The following is a 23,900-nucleotide window of genomic DNA, read 5'->3' as shown; positions in this document are numbered from 1 at the left end:
ATATAAGAAGCAGAAATCCATTGCCCAGTCAGAAATAAAGGGCAATTTCAATAACAAACAAGTAGACAAAGAAGTAAACCCTGTTCTGCAGAGATGTGGCAAAGGAATAGCAACAAAGATTGCCGTGGAGAGGTCTGACAGCCCTTTGTGCCCTACAGTGCTGCACTGGCACTGGCTGCAGAGGCTGAGGCTGGGCTCGTCTCTTTTGCTGACTCTGCCGTGGGATGGTTATCTCTGGCAGAGCAAGCAGCTGAAGTCAGAAACCCTGGAACAGCTCAGGGACACTTGCCAGGTTTCATCTGTCAACACCCTTGCTCTTCTGTTGTACGGACCCACCATGTGGATCCACGGGAAGTGGCTGATGAAGGTCTTGAAGTTGCAGTTAGGAGCCTGGGGAGGGAAAAGTGATGTGTGGATACAACCGTTCTCAGCTGCTTTCAAAAAAAAAAAAAGATGTGGGAAGGTTCTTCTTGTGGTCCCAGGGAGGAGTCATAAAAAGTGGGGGGAGGATCTGCTCTGACATCAGGTTCCTGTTGCTGCAAGCCATCCCTGCACATCCTTTTCCTGCTGGCTGAGGTGGCCTGAGGGTATTCAGAGCCATGGCTGTTCTTTGTCACAGTTGCAGGTGACAGTTCTTTTAGGTTTTATTGTTCTGTCCTGTCACTAGTGTCACAAAGAGTTTACATAATGGTCCTCAGTGAGCAAGTGGGAAGTACAAAAGTGCAATTCATTGTCCTCAGGAAAGACAGGGAAATGTGTGAGGCACCTTCCCAGGGCTCAGGAGGAGCAGACTCAATTGCTTTGCTCTACCCAAAACTCCTGCAAGAGTCACTCCACTGGGGCTGCTTTATATAGAGAAATCCTGGATACCCACCTCATGTCTACAGCACAGTAGACATGTCTTGACAGACCATGCAGCCTTGGGCAGAAGGTTCTGTCCATCCCATATGTGATGGACTCAATGTTCATGTCCCGCATACCTGCTGTATGTTTGGTGCTCCTGGGGGGTCACACGACCTGGGTAGAAGCAGGGAGAGAAGGGCAGATGTGATGGTCTCAGCAAGGAGAGAAAGCATTTGGCACTGAGTGTTAGGTGACCTTATAGAATCATAGAATAGTTTGGGTTGGAAGGGACCTTAAAGAATATCCAGTGCCACCCCTTGCCCTGGGCAGGGACACCTCCCACAAGGCAATTGGCCTCACACACAGGAGCCAAGAAGTTTAAAGATCAAGATGAAGTGTTTTGGTAATTGCCAGTTTTCTCGGCTGAGTCCAGCGAAAGGAAGCGCTGGTCGCTGGCCTGGAGAAATCCCCAGCAATCAAAGCCGCTGACTGACAGCACTTGAGAGGCTGTGGTGGAGTTTGTTCAATCAAAGACACCTACTAATGAGCAAACACTTGTTGTAAGAGAGCTGGGAAGCTGCTTTTCCAGATCGCTTTCAGCCAGCGTGTTTTCTTGCTGAACACCAAGGGACTGTAGAGCTTCTTTTTAGAAGGGAAAGAAAGTTTTCCACTGAAATCCACTGAAATCCACTGAGTGGCTTCAGAATTAGCTTTTTTGACTCGGGAAGTAGCCAGTGGCATAGTCTTTTTCTTTGAACATCTTGCCCCTTCCACCTTCCTTTTCGTTCCTACAAAGCAAGGAAAGTCAGGCGAGGCAGTGAGGGCCTGTGTTGTGATTCGTAATTGTAGGACCCAGAATCTATTTTCATTGACTGGACAACAGGCAGAAATGGTGACTCTGCAGCTGACTCCCAGGACAGCATGTAAGATATGCGTGGCATGCTGTGAGCTTTGTAGTCTCCTTCGGCAGAGGAAAATTCCCTAGATAAGGACAACGGGAGGGAAGGGAAGGAGCAACCGACTGAAAAATCTTACCGCAGGGGTCCTCGGAGAAAGCAAAGAGGTTTGGATTAGGATCTTCTCTTTTATGGGTAAGAATAATTCTCTTAAGCTAAAACAAGGGAAAGAGCAAACGGTTAAACATCTGAACTTGAGAAAAAGTGCCTAAAGTAAACCCTCACCAGCACAAATGCAAACAGCCTCTCTTCACCCTGGTCTTTCTGGATCAAGGCACATCTCGAGACAGATCTTCAAACACCTACAGAAATAGTGACAGACCAAAGGGAGAAACCTTAACTCTTATCTGAAAGGCTTAAATGATCCGGCAAAGATTTTTCTCATCCTGAAAGACCAGAAAAGAACTCTTTCTCTTTTTAAAAAATAAATAATATTTTTTACTTAAGAAATGTCTAAATCCCAATGATTTACAGGTATCTTACTCTATGCATGGTGTATCCATCTCATCTCTAAACTGAACAAACTTTAGCAATCAGACAGACACAGAACTGAAGCAAGGAATTTGCCAGTTTTCACTTTCTCTGCCAGTTTTTTACCTATGTTGCATACCAAAATGTCACTGTCTCCCTGAATCTCTAAAGTTCACTGGACAACATGCTCAGAAAATTAAACTTGATTTCAGGAGTTCCTTAAGTTAAAAAGAAATAATCAAATGTGAGCTCAATGCCCTTTGCACAGACTAGTACAACACGTCAATGCTCTAATTCACCACTTCATTAATTCACAAGTTCTCTAGCTCACAGATTCTCTAGCTTGCACACCTACGGGCAAAGCAGCTATGGGCTGATGGTGAGTGTGCTCGCCCTTTCTCCTCCCTCATGGTGTGGGCATCCCTTTGCTACACCAGGGAGGACTGGACCCTCAGATCCAGTGCTTATAGAGCCACACCAGAGGCTTTTTTGGGTAAACTGGTGTATTTCTACCTTCCAGCTTGGGAGCCCAGTCTATCCATAGTGGATTCTGAAGACAGCAACAGATGATTCCTCCACAGGAGACGGGAGCTGCAAGGGACACTGGGCTGCAGGTGGCAATGGTTGTGGTGTGTTCTCTATCTCTTCTTGTTGGGTCAAAGCTAAACGTAAGTCAACGGCCACCCTCACCCCTTGGTATAGACCAAGCACCCAGCAAACCCAGCACCACAGTGACTGGAGCTACTGCTACCCCTCTTGCCTCGCCGGGGGTGAGGGCAGGGGGAAGATCTGGGCACTCACTTCAGCCCAAATGAGGTAACAACTGGTGACGCACGCTCTCAACATGGTGAGACAAGTCATAAACATGGACATAAAAACATATTAATAGCCAAACTAATAAAATACAGCACAATAATACAATGATCATAGGATGTAACATAAGATGCAATATGCCATTTGCAGATGGTCCATATCTCATAAAAACGTCATACCAGTGATGTCCAGCAGTTTGTTCTATTTCCGTCGCAATTCTGGCAATCTGGTCAGTGTCATGTTTGATAGCAATGGTCACCTGCTTTTCACAAATAATAACCTTTTCTTATTTGGTGATTAAAATTTGCAGTTCCCCAGTTGGAGAACACACTGTGTCCCACACTGGCCCTGAGGGACCAGCTGGGTCCAAGTCGCAGGCCAGGATTCCACCAGTATCAATATGAGGTTAGTTTCATGGTCTCTCTGAAGTTGTCCATGGGTCTCTGGTGACATTACAGTGCACCAGCACTCTCATTAAGCCACAGTTTTATTCTGCTCGTTCCATAACAAAGTTGAGGGCAAACTTCACGTACTCTCTAGATGGACACTTTCTGTAGTGTGCAGGTTGAACAGCAGGTTTTGCTTCTTCCTACCGGGATTTCAGCACCCGCACATCCTGCCATCAGTTTCTTCCCCAGTTGGCATCACCATCTCTCCATTTCCTATTTAAGCAACTCATCCCATCTTTCTACTATACCATTACTCTGAGGTTGAGAGAGTAAGTGGAAAGTCCACTTAACTCCATGCTTGAATACACTCCTGTACTATTTGATTTTTAAAACATCACCCATTACCAGACTGCATCTCTTGTGGCACTGGCCATGAAGCAAGTCACTGGTTTAACCCTGCCACACCAGTCTGAATGTGGTTCATGTAGGGTGAGCGTTACCCAAACTGCTCACTCTTTCAGCCCCAATCATAACAAATTTCCACCCTTCAGAGAGATGTGCCATGGGTCCAACATAGTCTACTTGCCAAGTAACCCAAAGAACTTTTCCTTCCCTTAGGTTTGCTTGCTGTTGACTTTGGACAATATAATCTCTTCTTTCATTACAAAATCCACAGGCGATCACTAGCTGGACTGCTTCATGGCAAGTAAAGTCCTTAGGAGTGACTAATGATCCTACAAAGGTAGCTTAGTGTCTCCTGAGTGTGCTGCAAAGTTCCTGTAGCAGGTAACAGGGAAATCTGGACTTCAGCTCACCTTAAGGCTGTAGATTTCACTACCTTCTCCTTTTTTCCTTTAGATTTCAGCAGTCATCAAATATTCCACTCGAATATTCCAAAACACTTTCCTTCTCTCATCTATGTATAAACCTAAGTGAATATTTTTTTTTCCATAAGTCATAGCAGAACATTATTGTGTGGAAGCTCTTTCCTCAGGTTAGATTTAAATTCACATTCCATGGAGTAGCCAGAAAAAGGTAAAGCACTTTATTAAGACACAAAATCAAAAGTCTCATCACTGCTGGCTATTAAATAGATAGGGCAATGTTCTGTAAATGAAGCACTAATCTGGCAAATCTAATAAAGCACACCCTCTCTTCATTATATTTTGCTAGAATCAATACCTTCATCATTAACCACTTAATTTTTTGTCACTTACACTGGTGTACATTATTTTCTGAACCCAGTGAAAAGGCTGTTTTATATTTTGTGGAGTGAGGACTTCCTATTTGCTGAACAGTCTCCAAATCTGAAGCCACATGCAACCCACAAGCCTCTAATTCTTCATTTCTTGGCACACAAGTCAGAATAAATATTGCATTCAGTTTTAACACTGATCCATGGAGATATAAAACCTCAGCTAAAAGCTTTTCCTCATGTTGGGATGGAATTTTCTGTGTTCTAGTTTGGGCCCATTGCCCCTTGTCCTGCCTCTGGGCACCACAGAGAAGAGCCTGACCACATTCTCTTGACACCCACCCTTTAGATATTGCTCAGCAATGATGAGGTCTCTCAGCCTTTCCTCATCAGAGGGATGCTCCAGTGCCTTGACCATCTTCATAGCCAGTGCTGTACCCTCTCCAGCAATTCCTTGTCCTTCTTGAACTGGGGGACCCAGAACTGGACCCAGGACTCCAAAAGGCACAGGGTGCCTTTATCAGCAAATCTGAAGGACCCTTCTCAGTCACAAGTGGCAGCAGAAAGTTATCATCCCAAGACTAAAGACATCATCTTTGTTTGAGCTTTACAGATATTCTTTTTCCAGATTCTTTGAATGAACGTTTAGCTGCTCTTGGCACTTCAGTGAAAAAACATGGGAATGTTTCCTTCTCATTGCATGGAACACTCAGACACCCTACAGATCTAAGAGGAACATCCTTCAGGGTTCTCTACCAGCTCATCAGCAATTACATAGCCTAGTAGCAAGCCATTAAATGTCGTATTTCAAAGCCAGGGAATGAAAAGTCCTATTGCTGTGGGACTGCTACTGGAATACTTTCTGCAGAAGCACAAGTTTAGGTTAATTTTTAATACTTTAAAATACCTGTCCAAATGGCATTGTGTCCAATGGCCTCACTGGAACTCTTGCAAAGACTTTCTGGCTCTAAATAAAGTCAATGAGTCTGTGTCAACTTTCACAGTGTGGGATTCATCCAATAGTTGTAAAACAGGCAAAGGTGTGCTTGCTTTGGTTTTGAACAGACCGTGGCCAATAAGACCAGGCACAGGAGCCAATTCTGAGCACCTCTAACGCGCATGTTCAGATGCACTGGCCTCACATTATCACTGGGTTTTTCAGCACCCTGAATGCTGTAATACTCTAAGCTTTGGCTGCTTAACACCTCTTAACACAAGGTACAGCTTGCAAGGAGGAATAACTTGTGCCAATTATCCCCAGGTCAGAGGTGTCTGGGGTTGTTTTTTGCGCGTCTGCATTTTTTATGAAATTGAGGAAAGGTTCAGGTGTCCTGTGATCTTTACGGATGGGATCAACATCTGCACATAACGAGAATGTAAAGACCTAATGAGCATCTTCTGTGCAGAAATGGCTTCTACCCTTAATAACCTCAGCACAGAGTGAAGGGAACACATGGGGCAAGGTGACCACAACAGGCTCTGTAGGCACTTGAACCCCATCAGCTCCCGCTAAAAAGAAGCTCCAGCCTCTTTGCTATGTCCACTGCTAAAGATTCTATATATATTTATACACAAAAGCACATGATTTCTTTAATCAGCTGCTACCTTTATTTCTGTTTTTCACTATGAATAAACATTTAGAGCGTCCAATGATGAAAAGAATGATCATTTTTGATCATATATATCATTCACAGAAGCCATACACAGAACAAATTTAGCTTAGTGGTTTCAAATAAAAATTAAAGAAGACATTTAAATAGAATAGCTGGAGCCTGTTGTGAAAAGAAGAATTGAAGGAATGCGTAAGGGCATGTGGCTGGTATGGGGGTGGCAACCGAAGATAGCAGTAGAAGCAAGAAAATATCTTTAAAATTAATACTAGACCTGTAAAAAAAGAATGGCAAAACTGCAACTAAAAATAATATTCATGGACATGCCATTGCAGGATATATTCACAGTGGTGTTCCAGGCAACAACAACAACAACAACAAAAACAACAAAGGAAAACCACAACACAAAAATGAAAGAAAACATGCTTCCTGCTAAATTAAATTATTAATTAAAAATTAAAGAAGATATGCTTTCTGCTTTCACCAGAACACTAGCTTTATGCTAAATGCAAACACAGGAGTCACTTTGCACTACAAAATACCTTTATTGCAGCAACCACCGTACAACTTAATGGACTTGTTCACTTTTGCAAGATGGGCTTTGGACAGTTTTCTATTACCTCCTGTTTTCTCACAGCATAAGCACACTCGGCTGGTACAAAATGGTAATCACAGTTCCTAATCTGAATCGCTATTAGCTTCTTTAATATTTAAAGCCACCCTGTTAGTGAGAGAAACAATAGCTCCAAGGCAACAGAAGCTGTTCACTTCCCTTCTGCTGAATAATAATAATATTTCCCAGCTCTGCTTTCAGGCTGATGCAGACTTATGGGCAGAGGGGCTCACAGTTGTGGCTAGATCCAGATGGCTCTCCACTGGGTCACACCACCCCCCTGCAGCGCTCCAGGCTGGGGGCAGAGTGGCTGGAGTTGCCCCATGGAAAAGGACCTGGGGGTGTTGGTCAACTGTCAGCTGAACATGAGCCAGCAGTGTGCCCAGGTGGCCAAGAAGGCCAACAGCATCCTGTCCTGGATCAGGAACAGCATGGGAAGTAGGGCTCAGGAGGTGATGGTCCCCCTGTCCTGGGCACTGGTGAGGCCCCACCTCGAGGGCCATGTCCAGTTTTGGGCCTTTCAACACAAAAAAGACCTTGAGGAGCTGGAGCGGGTCCAGAGAAGGGCAACGGAGCTGGTGAGGGGCCTGGAGCACAAGGAGAAGGGGCTGGAGACCTTGTGAGGAGCGGCTGAGGGAGCTGGGGGTGTTCAGCCTGGAGAAAAGGAGGCTGAGGGGAGACCTTCTCGCTCTCTCCAACCCCCTGAAAGGAGGGGGTAGCCAGGGGGGGTCGGTCTCTTCTCCCAAGGAACAGGCCATGGGACAAGAGGAAATGGCCTCAAGTTGCACCAGGGGAGGTTCAGATTGGAGATTAGGGACACTTTTTACACTGAAAGGGTTCTTAAGCATTGGAACAGGTTGACCAGGGAAGACCATCCCTGGAGGGATTTCAAAGCCAGGCAGCCATAGTGCTTAGAGACATGGGTTAGTGATGGGTTTTGTCAGTGTTGGGTTGATGGTTGGACTCGACAGTCTGAAACATCCCTTCCAACCCAGGCAATTCTGTGATTTAAACAGATAAGATAAATACTAAAATGTTCAAGAAAGAAATGGAATAAACTTTTAATTCAGGTTTAATTTCGTAATAACTCTTACAAAGTTGGTAACAAGCCCGGAATAACGGGAGGAGGTTGGCTGTAAGTTAGTGCCTCACTTTGTAAAATCAACAACTGCTCTCTGAATTACAGTGCTAGGAGACCTTATCCTTGCTGATGATTGACAGGCTATTATCTCGTTGAATAAAAACTGAGCAATCAGACGTGAAAGGAAGCTCTGTACTTGGAACCAGATTCTACCCCTCTTTAAGCATGACACGAACTTGCTTAACTCAATGAAGCCATTTTTTCAGGAGGATTTTTGCAGCTTGGCCCTTGATAAGATAAGTGCCTACACATAATATGCACTTGTCACTGTGCTCCTGAATGACTCAAAAGACTGAGGAACGTGGCAGAAAGCCTTTCACCTGTAGACTGTCAGTCTGAATCTGTCAAGCAACCAAAAGTCCCTGCTGCAAGAAATTTTATGGAAAGAATTCCAAGCAATGCCAGGAGAATATTAAGGCTGAACGCACAGTTCTGTACTCGAATCGGGAAGGGTTGTCACTCATTTTTAACGTGCCCCTTTCTGCCACAGCCTTAAAACTCTGTCTTTAATAACCCGAGCACATATCACCTCTCGAGCAGTGCGGTACAGGCATTTTCTCCAAATCTGCAGAAATCTTCACTTTGATGAGCAGAAACCTTTATTCAGTCCCTGAGCACCCTGCAAGCTTATCACCCTCTGAGTGAAGCAACACAAAAAAAATAAGCACGCATTTGTGCGGCGTGATCACCCTCTGAGTGAAGCAACACAAAAAAATAAGCACGCATTTGAGCGGCGCAGCACATCACGGTCACTGTCACCATCAAAGTTTAGTTGTACTGAAAATGTCTCTCCTGAAAATTGATTGCGCTACAATATCGAAACTGAAAGGAGAAATACCTGTTTAAACCACATGGAAATCAGTCCCGTATATAATCAGGAGTATTAGTGATCCCTAGTTACAGATTAAATGGTTTTGGCCTCCTGGGATATCATCTGCTGCCATCAAATGAAATGCAAAAGACCTAAAGGCTCCGTTCGCCTTCTCACAAGAAAATATGAACAACACCACAAACACCTGAACAAGAATCTCTTCTAAAGACAAGTTCTGTTGCCTCAATTTTTCCAGGAAACTCCCCCTTTGAAGGTCTCCTGTTTCCTGCAGATAGAATCATAAAATCATAGGATTGTATAGGTTGAAAGGGGCCTTTCAGATCATCTAGCCCAACCATCAGCCTATCTCTGACAAAAACCAAAAGCCACATCTCTGAATGTGTTTGAACTTAGTTTGATAGTTTGTATCTGGCCAAAATGCAAATAATACTTTGTTGTTTAATTAATAACAGAATCACCATGGTTGGAAAGGACCTCTGAGATCATCAAGTCCAACCTTAAAAAAAAACCAAACAAAAAAAAACCCCAAACAACAACAACAACAAAAAAAACCACAAAACACAACACCATATCACACCCACCCACAAACCAATAATCTCAGGCACTAGAGCATGCCCTGAAGAGCCACGTCTACATGTTCCTTAAATACCTCCAGGGATGACCTCTTAATTATTTTTGGGTAAAAAAAAAACAGATCAGGAGACGAGACAATTTCATCACATCACTGCTAATAATTTACTTCCTCCACAGTCGCCAAAGATTGCCTAGTTACATTTTGGTTTTATTACAGTGAGTTTAGGGAAATCAGATTAATTGATAAGATCAGGCTACTGCAGACTCATTCCATGGTGAAGGCTCACAACTCTGCAGAGAAGAAGCTACTGGTTGTTCGCTGGCAGAAGGTACCCCAGTCCACTGAGGAATGACACTGCTGGTCCTCAGGTGCACATCTCTACAGAGGTTCCCACAAATGACCTCTGGGAAACTGGGAAATCATCCAGTCCCACCAACAGACAGCAGACCTGAAGGTTTCATAGAATCACAGAATGGTTTGGATTGGAAGGGACCTTAAAGACCACCCAGTTCCAACCCCCTGCCCTGGGCAGGGACACCTCCCACCAGACCAGGTTGCTCCAAGCCCCATCCAGCCTGGCCTTGAACCCCTCCAGGGACAGGGCAGCCACAGCTTCTCTGGGCACCTGATTTGCAGTGAACATTAGGGCAATGAGTCTAAAAAACCATTGCTTTACTCTTAGATTAGTCTCTTAACCTCCAGATAGAGACCAAAATTGAGAAAACAGCCACTGAAAGGGTCAGTGTTTTGGTCTAGAGGTTGCATCAATGTTCTTCTTGTGTCAAGATCTTTCTGATAACACAGCCACGTACTTTATTGTGGTAGAAAATAAGGCAGTTAAATTTGCCTAACATCTTATAGTTCACAGAACTGTGGTCTGTGTGATGGCCCTCGAAAAATGTGTGAGATCATTGAAAAACCAGCTGAATTTGATGTCAAACCCATGTTAACATCAATTTAAACATCCAAACAACACATATGGTCAAGACCCATCACAGTTAGGCACCTGGCTCTATTTTCAGCTTGGTATTAAATCCTTGCACTTAGATTCTGCTATATACTTTAGTAAGTCATGCTATAGGCTTTTTCCAGTTGTTAATTCTTTGAAATATGAATTACAGTGGGAATTTCACTGGAAAATAAGAATTAATTCAGTGTTCCTGCCATCTTCAGCAGAAAGCTCTCTTGAACCAGTCCCCTCACAGTGTCAGATTTCTGGGTTGCTCTTTGGAGGTGTCAAACAATCTCATGGCAGCATTAAGGGATTCTGGGTCACTCCCTTGGGGCTAGATGTTTAGTAGGTGCTTGGGATCTGGCCATGATTCACATCTCAAAGAACCCTTAAAATATTATTTTACTAATTTCATAAATATTTATACAGTACACAGCAGGGAAGCAACAGTCCTGATTACAAGCTACTTACAGAAAGCACCACTGCAACCCAAGTATTAAAAAAACAGATCATTATAATTGTAATTACTGAATACCTTGAGCTTATGGTGAATTTTAGCTCTTCTCACAGAATTATGGTGCCTTAGTCATCCTTGTTGTATTGACAGAATGTTTGGAGAAAGTCTCCTCTTTCAAATAAACCTAATATTAGTGCCTGACTCACTGATATTGCAATGTTTTGTCTATAAATATTTCAAACATCTTGCATTTGATTGTATGTTTTATGTAACTGTTTACCCCACCTCTACTTTCTTCTTTATTTTCTTCCACGTTTTCAAAACTGAAGTTATATTCACAGAATCACAGAATGATATGGGGTTGGAAGGGACCTCTGGAGATCATCTAGTCCATTTGATCTGCTCCCCCTGACATCTTGCTTCCTGTTGTACTGTTTGTAAAAATCTTATTATTGCCATTTACATACCAATTTTAGAAGAAGACATATAAAGTCTTTCAGAAGTGGGTTGTGCACCTGTACCCCATGGGGCAACTCGGATTGTCAAGCAGATACTAGTATGAGTACGACTATCACAGCGTGCCTCCTGGCTTGTCAGCAGAATCACAACAATTTTGTGGCCCAACGGTCTTTCCTTGAATAGCGCCAACTGTCAAAATGAAAATGTAGAAAAATATTTCTTATTTGCTGAAGCATCTCAAATTTAAGTGAGCTGAAGCCCACTATTTTTAAGTTACTTGGTCAAAATAAATAACACTATTCTGAAGGTATCAAAATTATTTACTTCACCCAACTGCTCTATTTTTTTTCCTTATTACTCATCTGAGAATATTTTTTCTTTATTTCAATATTTTGGATTGTCCTAGATAAACAATTACTTCAGAATTTCTTTTTTTTAGGAACCCCTTTCCTCCATCATTAAAATATTAAAATCATCAACGCTTTTATAGACTAGAGAAAGTGTGTCTCTAGCACCAGGCTCAGTGGAAGGCAGCTTGGGGAACCAGGGAGGCGTGTTGCTGCTGCTGCCACTCTGGTTTTCTGAGAGTCACACCTGAGACTTTCATTAATCGTGTTCATGGTTCAATCTCTGTTATATCTATGCTATTAAGGCATCTTTAAGGCTTGAAATATGTAAGGAAAATTCCACCGCACGCAGGGTCAACAGGCACAGGGCAGATTTCACTCGATATTCAAATGTGAAATAAAGTCAAGTGATTCTAAAACAGGGTCAAATTAATTTATGGTCAAAGTGAACAACTGCTCGCTCCTGTATGTATCATGTTTTGTTTGATTATTTCCTCCTTTGTGCATCTCATAAGTGAAGGGCAGATTTTTCAACTCTATTGTTTTCAGAGGAGTAATGCTAAAATTTTGCTCTTCTGTATTCATCTTTACATATTGTAGGCTTCTTTTTTGTTGTGGGTTTTCTCTTTTTTTTAATTTGCATTACTGAAATTGTTAAACTACACCACTGTGCTAAAAATACAAAAGATATGGGTAATACAGCAAAATGCTGAAATCGGATCTGGCTGAACAGAATGTGTGTAAGAATTAATCCAACTTCATCATCAGTATGGAGGTGCTTCTTCAGGAGAGATGCCAAGCCTCTTGGAAAACAAAAACCACAATGGATGTGTCCAATTAGCACAGAAGCTACCATTTAAGAAACAATTATCATCTACTCAGTAGTAGTTGAAGGTTTTGTGCAGGGCAGATGGGGAACCTTCACACTCGGAGTGAGTGACCCTTCCCTCCTGTGAGCAAAGAGCCGGGTTTGCTATAAAAAGTTTTGCTTTCTCAGTCATTTCAGCAAGAAATTCTGTTAGTAAGAAATTCAAATTTAAAAACACAACACCTGTAGCTGAGGCACCTGTTTAGGCTAAAGGCCAAGAACAAAAAAAGAGGGGGGTATGTCTGACAGAAGCTTTGGGAGACTACTATAAATTATCTGGCCAAATACATTAGTATGTATTAATTGTGTATACATATATGTACATATAATGCATATATATAAAATATATAAATTTTAATATATATTAAATATATGTTTTATATATGAATATATGTTTTATATACGAATATATGTTTTATATACATATCAGGTCTCTCTTTGCCAGTAGTAAAATGCATCTTGGGCAACAGAGGCTATGGACATACCCACCTACAGCATCCACGCAGTAAGACCCCCTGGGATCCATGAGACTCAGGGTACGTGCACAGGGACTATTTTCTGGGATTTCCAAAGTTGGGTCATTTCTAACACCAACAAGGAGAATTTCCAAATTTCCTTTCTCTCCCCTGAGCTCTGCAGGCATGCACTGCCATCCCTTCCCTTCCCTTCCCTCCCTCCCTCCCCATCTCTTCCCTTTGGAAATGTCACCATCCCCATCTGCCATCCCTGGACTCCTTGTGCTGGCAGGAACCCACGGGCAGAACCAAGCGGTTGAAGCCCCTCAGCGGAACATGCTGCGCTCACGCGTCAAAGGCAATTACTGGCATTGTCCACCAAAAACTGTGCAAAAGGGATTAATGCTGCCATATTTCTCCTGTGATGCCTGTGACACAGATCAGGACTCATCTCCTGCATCGCCAATTAATGCTGCCATATTTCTCCTGTGATGCCAGGGACACAGATCAGGACTCATCTCCTGCATCACCAAGTCATAGAATCATAGAATCACAGAATGGTTGGGGTTGGAAGGGACCTCAAAGATCATCCAATACCAAGTCTGCCCTGGGCAGGGACACCTCCCACCAGACCAGGTTGCTCCAAGCCCCATCCAGCCTGGCCTTGAACCCCTCCAGGGATGGGGCAGCCACAGCTTCTCTGGGCAACCTCTTCCAGGGTCTCACCACCCTCACAGCTAAGAATCTCTTCCCAAGAAGAAGGCTCCTCAGAGCCTTCTCTTCTCCAGGCTGAACACCCCCAACTCTCTCAGCCTGTCCTCACAGCAGAGGGGCTCCAGCCCTCGGAGCATCTCCGTGGCCTCCTCTGGCCCTGTTCCAAGAGGTCCATGCCCTTCCTGTGCTGAGGACTCCAGAGCTGGACACAGAGCTCCAGGTGGGGTGTCCCCAGAGCGGAGCAGAGGGGCAGAATCCCCCCCTGGCCCTGCTGCCCACGCTGCTGGGGATGCAGCCCAGGATGGGGGTGGCTTTCTGGGCTGCCAGCACATGTTGCCACCTCATGTTGAGCTTCTCATCTACCACCACCCCCAAGTCCTTCTCCTCAGGGCTGCTCTCAATCCAACTCCTTGCCGCAGGCACCTCGCAGCTGATCTGCTCAGTACAGGTCTGTGTGCTTTCTACCAGCCAAACTGGTGACTTAGGGATCACTTGTACCTTCCAGCACATCCCTGGAAACAAGACATGCAATCATAGTACCTCAGTCCATGTGGAATTTTCTTTGTGTGTCTACCTCAAATGATGATGTTATAATTTCATCCAGAAAACGTGTGTGTTATTGTGGTCAGGAGGACTTCTCTCATTCAAAACTGTGCATGCTTTACTGCTTTTATCAAATGAAACCTCAATAACACAGCTCAAAAAGTGTGCGCTTTTATTGGAAAACACATTTTACAGGAACGGCTTCTTCTGATAATTACATATTTGGCGACAGAGGGTGAGGGGGTGAAGAAAAGCTATTTTCCCATCTGCAGCAAATCCTGACAGCCACTGAAAAACAACAGTAATGAGGGAGAGAAAAAGAGGTATTTGTGAAGGCTTTAGATATTAGTTTCAGATAAATATGCCACCTGCGAGGCCTGCCTTGATTTATTTGTGTTTGCCAGGGAGGGGGCTTTGCACAGGACACTTGGAACTCGTGGCAAAATACAGGTATCTCAGGACGTGCAGGTCCCCCTGAATATTTTGAGCAAGAAATACTTAGTGAATGGTTTACATCACAATGTTCAGACCATTCAAACTCTGGACAGAGACAGGAAATGAGGACGTGAAAAATGGATCAAAGTTTATGGATCCAATACATTGAAGAAAGGGAAACATTCAGGTCAATCTTTGCTGAGTCCCTTGGGATGTGCAGGTCACACTGAATATTTTGAGCAAGAAATACTTAGTGAATGGTTTACATCACAACGTTCACACCATTCAAACTCTGGACAGAGGCAGGAAACGAGGACGTGAAAAATGGATCAAAGTTTATGGATCCAATACATTGAAGAAAAGGGAAACAGGTCAGTCTTTGCCAAGTCCAAGTAATCCATAGATTCGTAGAATCACAGAATGGTTTGGGTTGGAAGGGACCTTCAAGACCATCCAGTTCCATCCCTCTGCCCTGGGCAGGGACACCTCCCACCAGACCAGGTTGCTCCAAGCCCCATCCAGCCTGGCCTTGAACCCCTCCAGGGATGGGGCAGCCACAGCTTCTCTGGGCAACCTCTTCCAGTGTCTCACCACCCTCACAGCAAAGAATTTCTGCCTGAGATCTCATCTCAATCTTCCTTCTCTGGACTCTGAGCAAGAGCTAAGAACACACTGCGAGGTCGTGGTCACAGCTCTGGGAGGCTAAATTTGGCCATATCAGGTTGGTGGAACTGGAAACTCCTTCAGATTTTATTTACATCAGCCAGTACCACGTAACAAACTGGTTACTCCTCTGGTTTGGCTCAGTGCAAACGGAGCATAGTATTAGGAAACCTCTAAAGGTAATCAGAAAAATACCGAGAGAATGAAAACCATTTCTGAACTCGATTGTACAAAAGAAGTTTTATTGTTAAAAGAAAAAAATTTAAAATCAAAATGCAAAACCAACGGGGTTCCCAGATCCAATTGCTGTTACGTTTTAAAGTGTGTCCTGCTGAATTTCCGATTTTTACTCTTCAAAAGTATATTCTGCTTGCATATTAGTTCGGCACAGTCTGAAGGAATCAGGAATGGGCTCTTTGGTAACTCAGGGTGCAGCACCGAGACGCCATCCTCAGCCTGACACCCAGCCAGGGTGATTCCCTGGATTAATCAGGAGACCCGCTGCTGAATTTCCGATTTTTACTCTTCAAAACTGCTTGTGTATTAGTTCGGCGCAGTCTGAAGGAATCAAGAATGGGCTCTTTGGTAACTCAGGGTGCAGCACCGAGACGCCGTCCTCAGCCTGACACCCAGCCTGGGTTATTCCCTGGATTAATTAGGAGACCCAATTCCCAGAGGTTGTGTGCACCTTGGCTGAGCACCCGATGGCACCAGCGCTCTACAAGGATGAGATGATCCATCCTGTAGCTCTCTGGACAGCACGTGATGTGTTCCACCTCAGGAAAATTAGTGTGCTCTTGACTTGTCAGCTCCTATTCCAGCTGCTCGCAGAAGGGACCTCCAGTCTCTGGAATTATTTGAAACTCTTCTCACACTCAGAAAGTGTCTCGTTTTACTATCATGGTGAAATTCAAGCATAGGACCATATTATTCTCAGCATCATCAGAGAATGCTTCTAAAATAATGTTATAATTGCCCTAAAAGCAGGAAAGGAAAAAAAAAAAAAAAGTCAATTAGTGCATAATTCTGCCCTCTCTTGTCCAAGTTGGTTCTGGTTATTTCTGTTAAAGACGTAACTTCTAAAATAATGTTATAATTGCCCTAAAAGCAAGAAAGAAAAAAAAAAAAAAAGCAATTAGTGCATAATTCTGCCCCCTCTTGTCCATGTTGGTTCTGGTTATTTCATTGGCTCAGTGCAAACGGAGCATAATATTAGGAAACCTCTAAAGGTAATCAGAAAAATACCGAGAGAATGAAAGCCATTTCTCAACTCGATTGTACAAAAAAAGTTTTATTGTTAAAAGAAAAAAATTAAAAAAAACAAACACAAAACCAACGGGGTTCCCAGATCCAATTGCTGTTACGTTTTAAAGTGTGTCCTGCTGAATTTCCGATTTTTACTCTTCAAAACTGCTTGTGTATTAGTTCGGCGCAGTCTGAAGGAATCAAGAATGGGCTCTTTGGTAACTCAGGGTGCAGCACCGAGACGCCGTCCTCAGCCTGACACCCAGCCTGGGTTATTCCCTGGATTAATTAGGAGACCCAATTCCCAGAGGTTGTGTGCACCTTGGCTGAGCACCCGATGGCACCAGCGCTCTACAAGGATGAGATGATCCATCCTGTAGCTCTCTGGACAGCACGTGATGTGTTCCACCTCAGGAAAATTAGTGTGCTCTTGACTTGTCAGCTCCTATTCCAGCTGCTCGCAGAAGGGACCTCCAGTCTCTGGAATTATTTGAAACTCTTCTCACACTCAGAAAGTGTCTCGTTTTACTATCATGGTGAAATTCAAGCATAGGACCATATTATTCTCAGCATCATCAGAGAATGCTTCTAAAATAATGTTATAATTGCCCTAAAAGCAAGAAAGGAAAAAAAAAAAAAAGCAATTAGTGCATAATTCTGCCCCCTCTTGTCCATGTTGGTTCTGGTTATTTCAGTTAAAGACGTAAAAAGAAGGACTCCCATCAGGGACTGTTATCATGGTATATTCAGATATATGCATATATATAAAATTATTGATCAACTTTCTTATTATGGCCAGGTTAGTAAGAAACAGCCGTAGGCTGTGGTCCAGTGTGCCCTTGTCAGGGTCCTCTCTCCCACCAGTGACTCCTGTGTTCCTGATGTCACCTGCTCCCCCTTCCAGAGCCCTTCTGGTGAGTAATGTTTCTGACTCCACAAATGGGAATTAATCAGGTTGATACCTTGACTTTTTGTCCCCACTGTGAGGTAGTAACCTGGCTGACATCTAGCAAGGATTCACACCTATTCAGCAGGTCAAGGGAGATCATCCTGCCCCCCTACTCTGCCCTGGTGAGGTCACATCTAGGGTCTGGTGTCCAGTTTTGGGCTCCCCAGTTCCAGAAGGACAGGGAATAGCTAGAGAGAGTCCAGCAGAGGCTGAGAGTCCAGCGGAGGCTACAAAGATGATTGAACCTATTCAGCAGGCCACCTATTCATCCTCCCCCCTACTCTGCCCTGGTGAGGTCACATCTAGGGTCTGGTGTCCAGTTTTGGGCTCCCCAGTTCCAGAAGGACAGGGAATAGCTAGAGAGAGTCCAGCAGAGGCTACAGAGATGATGAAGGGAATGGAGCATCTCTCTGATGAGGAAAGGCTGAGTGACCTGGGGCTGTTCAGCCTGGAGAAGACTGAGAGGAGACGTCATCAATGCTGAGCAATATCTAAAGGGCAGGTGCCAAGAGGATGGGGTCAGGCTCTTCTCAGTGGTGCCCAGGGACAAAAAAAAAAAAAAAGTCAATTAGTGCATAATTCTGCCCTCTCTTGTCCAAGTTGGTTCTGGTTATTTCTGTTAAAGACGTAAAAAGAAGGACTCCCATCAGGGACTATTATCACAGTATATTCAGATATATGCATATATAAAAAATTGTTGATCAACTTTCTTATTATGGCCAGGTTAGTAAGAAACAGACGTAGGCTGTGGTCCAGTGTGCCCTTGTCAGGGTCCTCTCTCCCACCAGTGACTCCTGTGCTCCTGATGTCACCTGCTCCCCCTTCCAGAGCCCTTCTGGTGAGTAATGTTTCTGACTCCACAAATGGGAATTACTCAGGTTGATACCTTGGTTTTTTGTCCCCACTGTGAGGTAGTAACCTTCATAGCTGACATCTAGCAAGGATTCATACCTATTCAGCAGGCCACCTATTCATCCTCCCCCCTACTCTGCCCTGGTGAGGTCACATCTAGGGTCTGGTGTCCAGTTTTGGGCTCCCCAGTTCCAGAAGGACAGGGAATAGCTAGAGAGAGTCCAGCAGAGGCTACAGAGATGTCTCTGATGAGGAAAGGCTGAGAGACCCGGATTGTTCAGCCTGGAGATGACTGAGAGGGGACCTCATCAATGCTGAGCAATATCTAAAGGGCAAGAGGATGCCAAGAGGATGGGGTCAGGCTCTTCTCAGTGGTGCCCAGGGACAGGACATGGGAAAACGGACACAAACTTCTAGTAGGAAGTTCCATCTCAACATGAGGAGGAACTTCTTTCCTGTGAGGGAGGCAGAGCCCTGGCAGAGGCTGCCCAGAGAGGTGGTGGAGTCTCCTTCTCTGGAGACATTCAAACCCGCCTGGACACGTTCCTGTGGGACCTGCTCTGGGTTATAAGATAAAGGGGGAATAATAGAGGAATAATAACCTGAGGACATTTAGCATTTCAGAGATATTGCCATTCCAGAGTCATCACTTCAAGCAGGAGAAAGTTTTCTGATGTTAGCTTTTCTACAGTTTCATTGAACATCTCTTTCCAGAAAATGTATACAAGTAAGTATTTTATATTACTACTGTTAGTCCTTTATATAAAATACTGAAAAGTACCTTTGGAAATGTTATTCTTGCACCTTTAATGTCAAATTCTGTTGCAAGTGTTTCTGTAAAACAGAGATAATTATAATTTAAATGGTTACTTAATCAAACTTCCTAAATAACTTCAAAGCAATATGCCATCTCTCCCAACCGCACCACTAATGCCATTCACTCTTCCAGGGATAAGGCCCTCACCTCTTTCTTCTCCCAGAGGTCTGTCTGAACCATGCTAGAAAACAGAAATTTGTCTAAACCACAGGTTAGAAAATAGAAATTAACCACCACGCTCCTGCAACATCTCCTGCAGACCATCCTGCTGTGATAACTCCAGCAATTTAACTTGTGGTAGTAGCTCGGCTGAATGACAGGTGAAGAGACCTGTCATTCATTCTTAAAGAAAGGAAAACACAGATGGTGCATTTTGGTGTCCTTCCTGGTTGTTTGGGCTGAATTCTCTGGATCTGGGTCCATGTCAAGTTGACATTGGTTGGCTCCTACAACAGGATTGACTCTTCTCTAATTAAAAAAGTATTATTCATGAGTGCAGAGAACCTCTTTAAAAACCCATCCAGACAGTCAGGTAAATAAACTGTGTTCTGGGTATCAGCAGTGCCCCTCCCTCCTCTCACGTTTTGTGTGCAGTTCTGTCAAATGGAGTATTTCCGTGGTATTTTAGAGATGTTGACAATAAAAGTGTGATAATGAGATGCAGGATATTAGTAATCCTAATTTATGGAGATGTAAACTGCACTACATCCAGCGAGACCTGGACAGGCTGGAGAGTTGGGCAGAGAGGAACCTGAGGAAATTCAACCAGGGCAAGTGTAGGGTGCTGCACCTGGGGAGGGATAACCCCCTGCACCAGGACAGGTTGGGGGTGACCTGCTGGAGAGCAGCTCTGCAGAGAGAGACCTTAGAGTCCTGATGGAAAACAGGATGCCCATGAGCCAACAATGTGCCCTTGTGGCCAAGGAGGCCAATGGCATCCTGGGGCACACTAAAAAGAGTGTGACCAGGAGGTGGAGGGAGGTCATCCTCCCCCTCTGCTCTGCCCTGGGGAGGCCCCAGCTGGAGTCCTGCATCCAGTTCTGGGCTCCCCAGTTCCAGAAGGACAGGGAACTGCTGGAGAGGGGACAGCAGAGGCTACAAAGATGATGAGGGGCCTAGAGCATCTCTCTGATGAGGAAGGGCTGAGGGACTTGGGTCTTTTTAGTCTGGAGAAGAGAAGACTGAGGGGGATCTGATCTACACCTGTGAATACTCAAAGCGGGGTCAGGAGGATGGGGCCAGGCTTTTTTCAGTGGTGCCCAGGGACAGGACAAGGGCACAAACTTGAACGTAAGAAGTTCCATCTAAACATGAGGAGGAACTTCTTTCCTGTGAGGGTGGCAGAGCCCTGGCAGAGGCTGCCCAGAGAGGTGGTGGAGTCTCCTTCTCTGGAGACATTCAAACCCACCTGGACACGTTCCTGTGGGACCTGCTCTGGGTGACCCTGCTCTGGCAGGGGGTTGGAGGAGATGATCTCCAAAGGTCCCTTCCGACCTCCGAACATTCTGTGATTCTGTGATCACATGGATGTTAAAGTGTAGAATTTGGAAATTGTCTATTTTAGTGGAGATCTGGCACTGGAGAACTGCCTCTTCTAAACCTGTCTGTTGCCTGCCATGCACAGTGACTCGGTCTGGGTTGAGGAGGGAAAAAAACCTGTCCGCATGGGTTGATCAAGCAGTTTTTTTCAGAAATCTGTTTAGTGGTGAAAATGGGCTGCAAGGATCTGACCCTGTTGTGGAGGGAACCTGCCGGGTGAGGGAAAGGCACCGCATATTGTCCACACCGACCTCCTTTCAGCATCCCGCACTCCGAGTATTTGTCATCGGCGCCGCTGCAGATGACTTCTTTCCAGTGGAGTGCTTTGGCACCCTCGAGCCAAACATTGAAGACCACTTTCAAAAAGGTGATGTCACTTCCTAGGTAAGAAGGTGGGGAGGAAAAAAACATATATGCAGACATACTATTTCCATAAAAAAAACAGTTTTCTCTGAAATAGTACATTTTTTAAAGACTCCCCCCAAAACCTAACAAAAATAGAAGGTGGGGAGGAAAAAAACATATATGCAGACATACTATTTCCATAAAAAAATAGTTTTCTCTGAAATAGTATATTTTTTAAAGACTCCCCCCAAAACCTAATAAAAATGCACATCTTGAAAAATGTTACTTCCAGAAAAACGAAAAGTTGGTTTTCAGCAAAAAAGGTCAGAGTGAACAAATTCAAAATCTGTTTTAATTTCTTCATCAAAGACAGCTAACCCAAATAAATACCCAGATGAGGACTCTAGTTCTAAGCAGATGTTGCAAACGAACTCTCCTGAATGTTGGTAGCCACCATCAAGATATCTTTCTAGGGAAGCAAACTTAGTCCAGCCCCAGAGCTTTTACTCAGAAGGTGAAGTTTATGATGCAGCCATTTCACAAGTAACTCAGCTGGCCAGATTAAAGCTGGTTTTAAAGATTAAAATTGGGTTTGAACACAAAATCCAGTCCCATCTACAGCTTCTGGAACATGCATGTTTTTAGTAAAACTCCTGCTATACTTGTATATGCTAATTACATTATCTCTCCTTAAAAAAACTTGGATCTTCTTCAGGCCAGAAGGGCTTATGTGCAGCAAATCCTGCCTGCTTCTTCCAGACAAAGGCATGTGCACCTAAACCATCTCATAGAATTGTCTAGACAAGAGGGACTCTTGGGGTAATGGTTTTAAACTGAAAGAGGGGAGATTGAGATGAGATCTCAGGAAGAACAACTTTGCTGTGAGGGTGGTGAGAGCCTGGCCCAGGTTGCCCAGAGAAGCTGTGGCTGCCCCATCCCTGGAGGGGTTCAAGGCCAGGCTGGATGGGGCTTGGAGCAACCTGGTCTGGTGGGAGGTGTCCCTGCCCAGGGCAGGGGCTTGGAACTCGATGATCTTTAAGGTCCCTTCCAACCCAAACCATTCTATGATGCTATGACTCACTCGGAATCCAAGTAAGAGCCGCCTTCCAGTTGGGTTTGTTCATGGTGCTGCAGGGCGTCAGATTGAACATGAACTCATGAGCTGTAGAATCTACAGGAAAAAAGCATTTCATATTGGTAGTGTGAAGATCAGTAGTTTCTCCAGGAAAAATAATAAAAATATACATATGTACATGCTCACTATAAACACACATAATAAAATGTATTTATTATAAAATTTTCTAATATATATACCCATAGTAAATACTAAAAATTTATTTTCATTTTTTTTGCTTCATTTTTAGATTATTTATATGCTTATAGGGCAAAAAATGATATCCTATTTCTTTAAGTAGCAAGAAAAGTTAATTATTTGGTTGATGATATTTCCCACACAAAACTCAAAGGCAGCAGTTATACTTCTCTTTTGAAGAGACACAAACATTTTACTAGCATTAAGCCAGCACAGTCCTCTGCTGAAAATATCCCTACTTGTGCTAACCATGGAATCTATATAAACTTGCTGACAACAACTAAAAATGTTTTTTAATGTACCAGCCCATTTTCCAGGATAGTGTAAATGAGCCTTTGAGTAGTGTTGCTTTGTGAGAGACCTGACCCACCAAGCATCGCACAACACACCGTGTCAGATACCGCCCATAGTAAATACTAAAAATTTATTTTCATTTTTTTTGCTTCATTTTTAGATTATTTATATGCTTATAGGGCAAAAAATGATATCCTATTTCTTTAAGTAGCAAGAAAAGTTAATTATTAGGAAGGAATTTTTCACAGAGAGAGTGGTCGGGCATTGGAACAGGCTGCCCAGGGAGGGGGTGGAGTCACCATCCCTGGATGTGTTTAAGGGCCGTTTAGATGTGGTGTTGAGGGATATGGTGTAGGGGAGGACTTTGTAGAGTAGGGGAGATGGTTGGACTCGATGATCCCAAGGGTCTCTTCCACCTAGATGATTCTATGATTCCATGATAATACACCATACAACCTGGCTCTTAGCAAATTTAGAGCCTGTTAGCTGACATTTTAATTTTTAAAAAATTAATCCTTTGGTTTGGATTAATACCAACTTTGTGGTTGGTATTTATTTTTAATTTTGTATTATTCTTTTTTATTTTTATTTTTTGTATTTTTTTTTTAGGTTTTATTTTTATTTTTGGAAAGAGGTCTGTTCAACCCAGCGTGCTTCTGCCCTCCTGAGTACGCTGTTGCTGAAGAAGTGCCCCACTTGCCGGGGGTCTGGGGACCAGCTGGGGCAGGGGGATGCTCCCCCTGCTAATCCAAGGGGAGCAAATGGGAGCCAGGGTGATTTACAGCCAGGGGTTCTGCCTGGTGTTTTGGGGAGGCCAGCAGGCAGTGTCTCATCTCGGGTACAGCCACACACGGGAAATTGCGACATTAAAAAAGGGCAAACAGAACTCCCTGTGGTCTCCGGGGTTTGGTTTGCAAGCTGAACTACCGCCACTCGTAACCTCCTTAAATTTTTATTATGTGAGTATTAATGTAAAGCAAAGTACCCGCAGTAAACACCCCCTCTTGTGCCTTAGTTTATATAGCGATCTTACAGGTGATACACGCTAGTAATGCACACCAAGATTTTCAGTAAGATTATTTTTAGTAAGATTTTCAGTAAGATTTTCAGTAAGATTTTCAAAAGACACGGGCCTTTCCTTGTGAAAAATCTCCTCCAAACCCCGCTTCTGGCCACTGAGCCTGCACGGGTACATCCAGCCTGTTTGCCATCAGGGA

The 23,900-nt window shown here is 43.9% G+C and overlaps 1 protein-coding gene across 3 annotated transcripts in view; it reads right to left on the bottom strand.

Moving 5' to 3' along the window:
* Nucleotides 1-16,657: 16,657 nt before the first annotated feature.
* The window catches only part of LY96 (lymphocyte antigen 96), a 10,973-nt gene continuing 3,730 nt past the window's right edge, over nucleotides 16,658-23,900 (bottom strand). For all 3 annotated transcript variants that reach the window (XM_014951911.1, XM_014951909.1, XM_014951908.1), the window contains 4 exons: nucleotides 22,159-22,248; nucleotides 20,984-21,112; nucleotides 19,158-19,210; nucleotides 16,658-17,185 (listed from right to left, as the gene is read on the bottom strand). In XM_014951911.1, coding sequence (XP_014807397.1) covers nucleotides 17,084-17,185; nucleotides 19,158-19,210; nucleotides 20,984-21,112; nucleotides 22,159-22,248 — 374 coding nt within the window. In that variant the 3' untranslated portion in view covers nucleotides 16,658-17,083. The remainder of the gene's footprint in view (nucleotides 17,186-19,157; nucleotides 19,211-20,983; nucleotides 21,113-22,158; nucleotides 22,249-23,900) is intronic.

This window comes from Calidris pugnax, unplaced genomic scaffold (assembly GCF_001431845.1).
Source record: "Calidris pugnax isolate Ruff unplaced genomic scaffold, ASM143184v1 scaffold61, whole genome shotgun sequence".
In the NCBI taxonomy this organism is placed as follows: Eukaryota; Metazoa; Chordata; class Aves; order Charadriiformes; family Scolopacidae; genus Calidris; species Calidris pugnax.
This window is presented reverse-complemented; position numbering and strand designations above follow the sequence as displayed.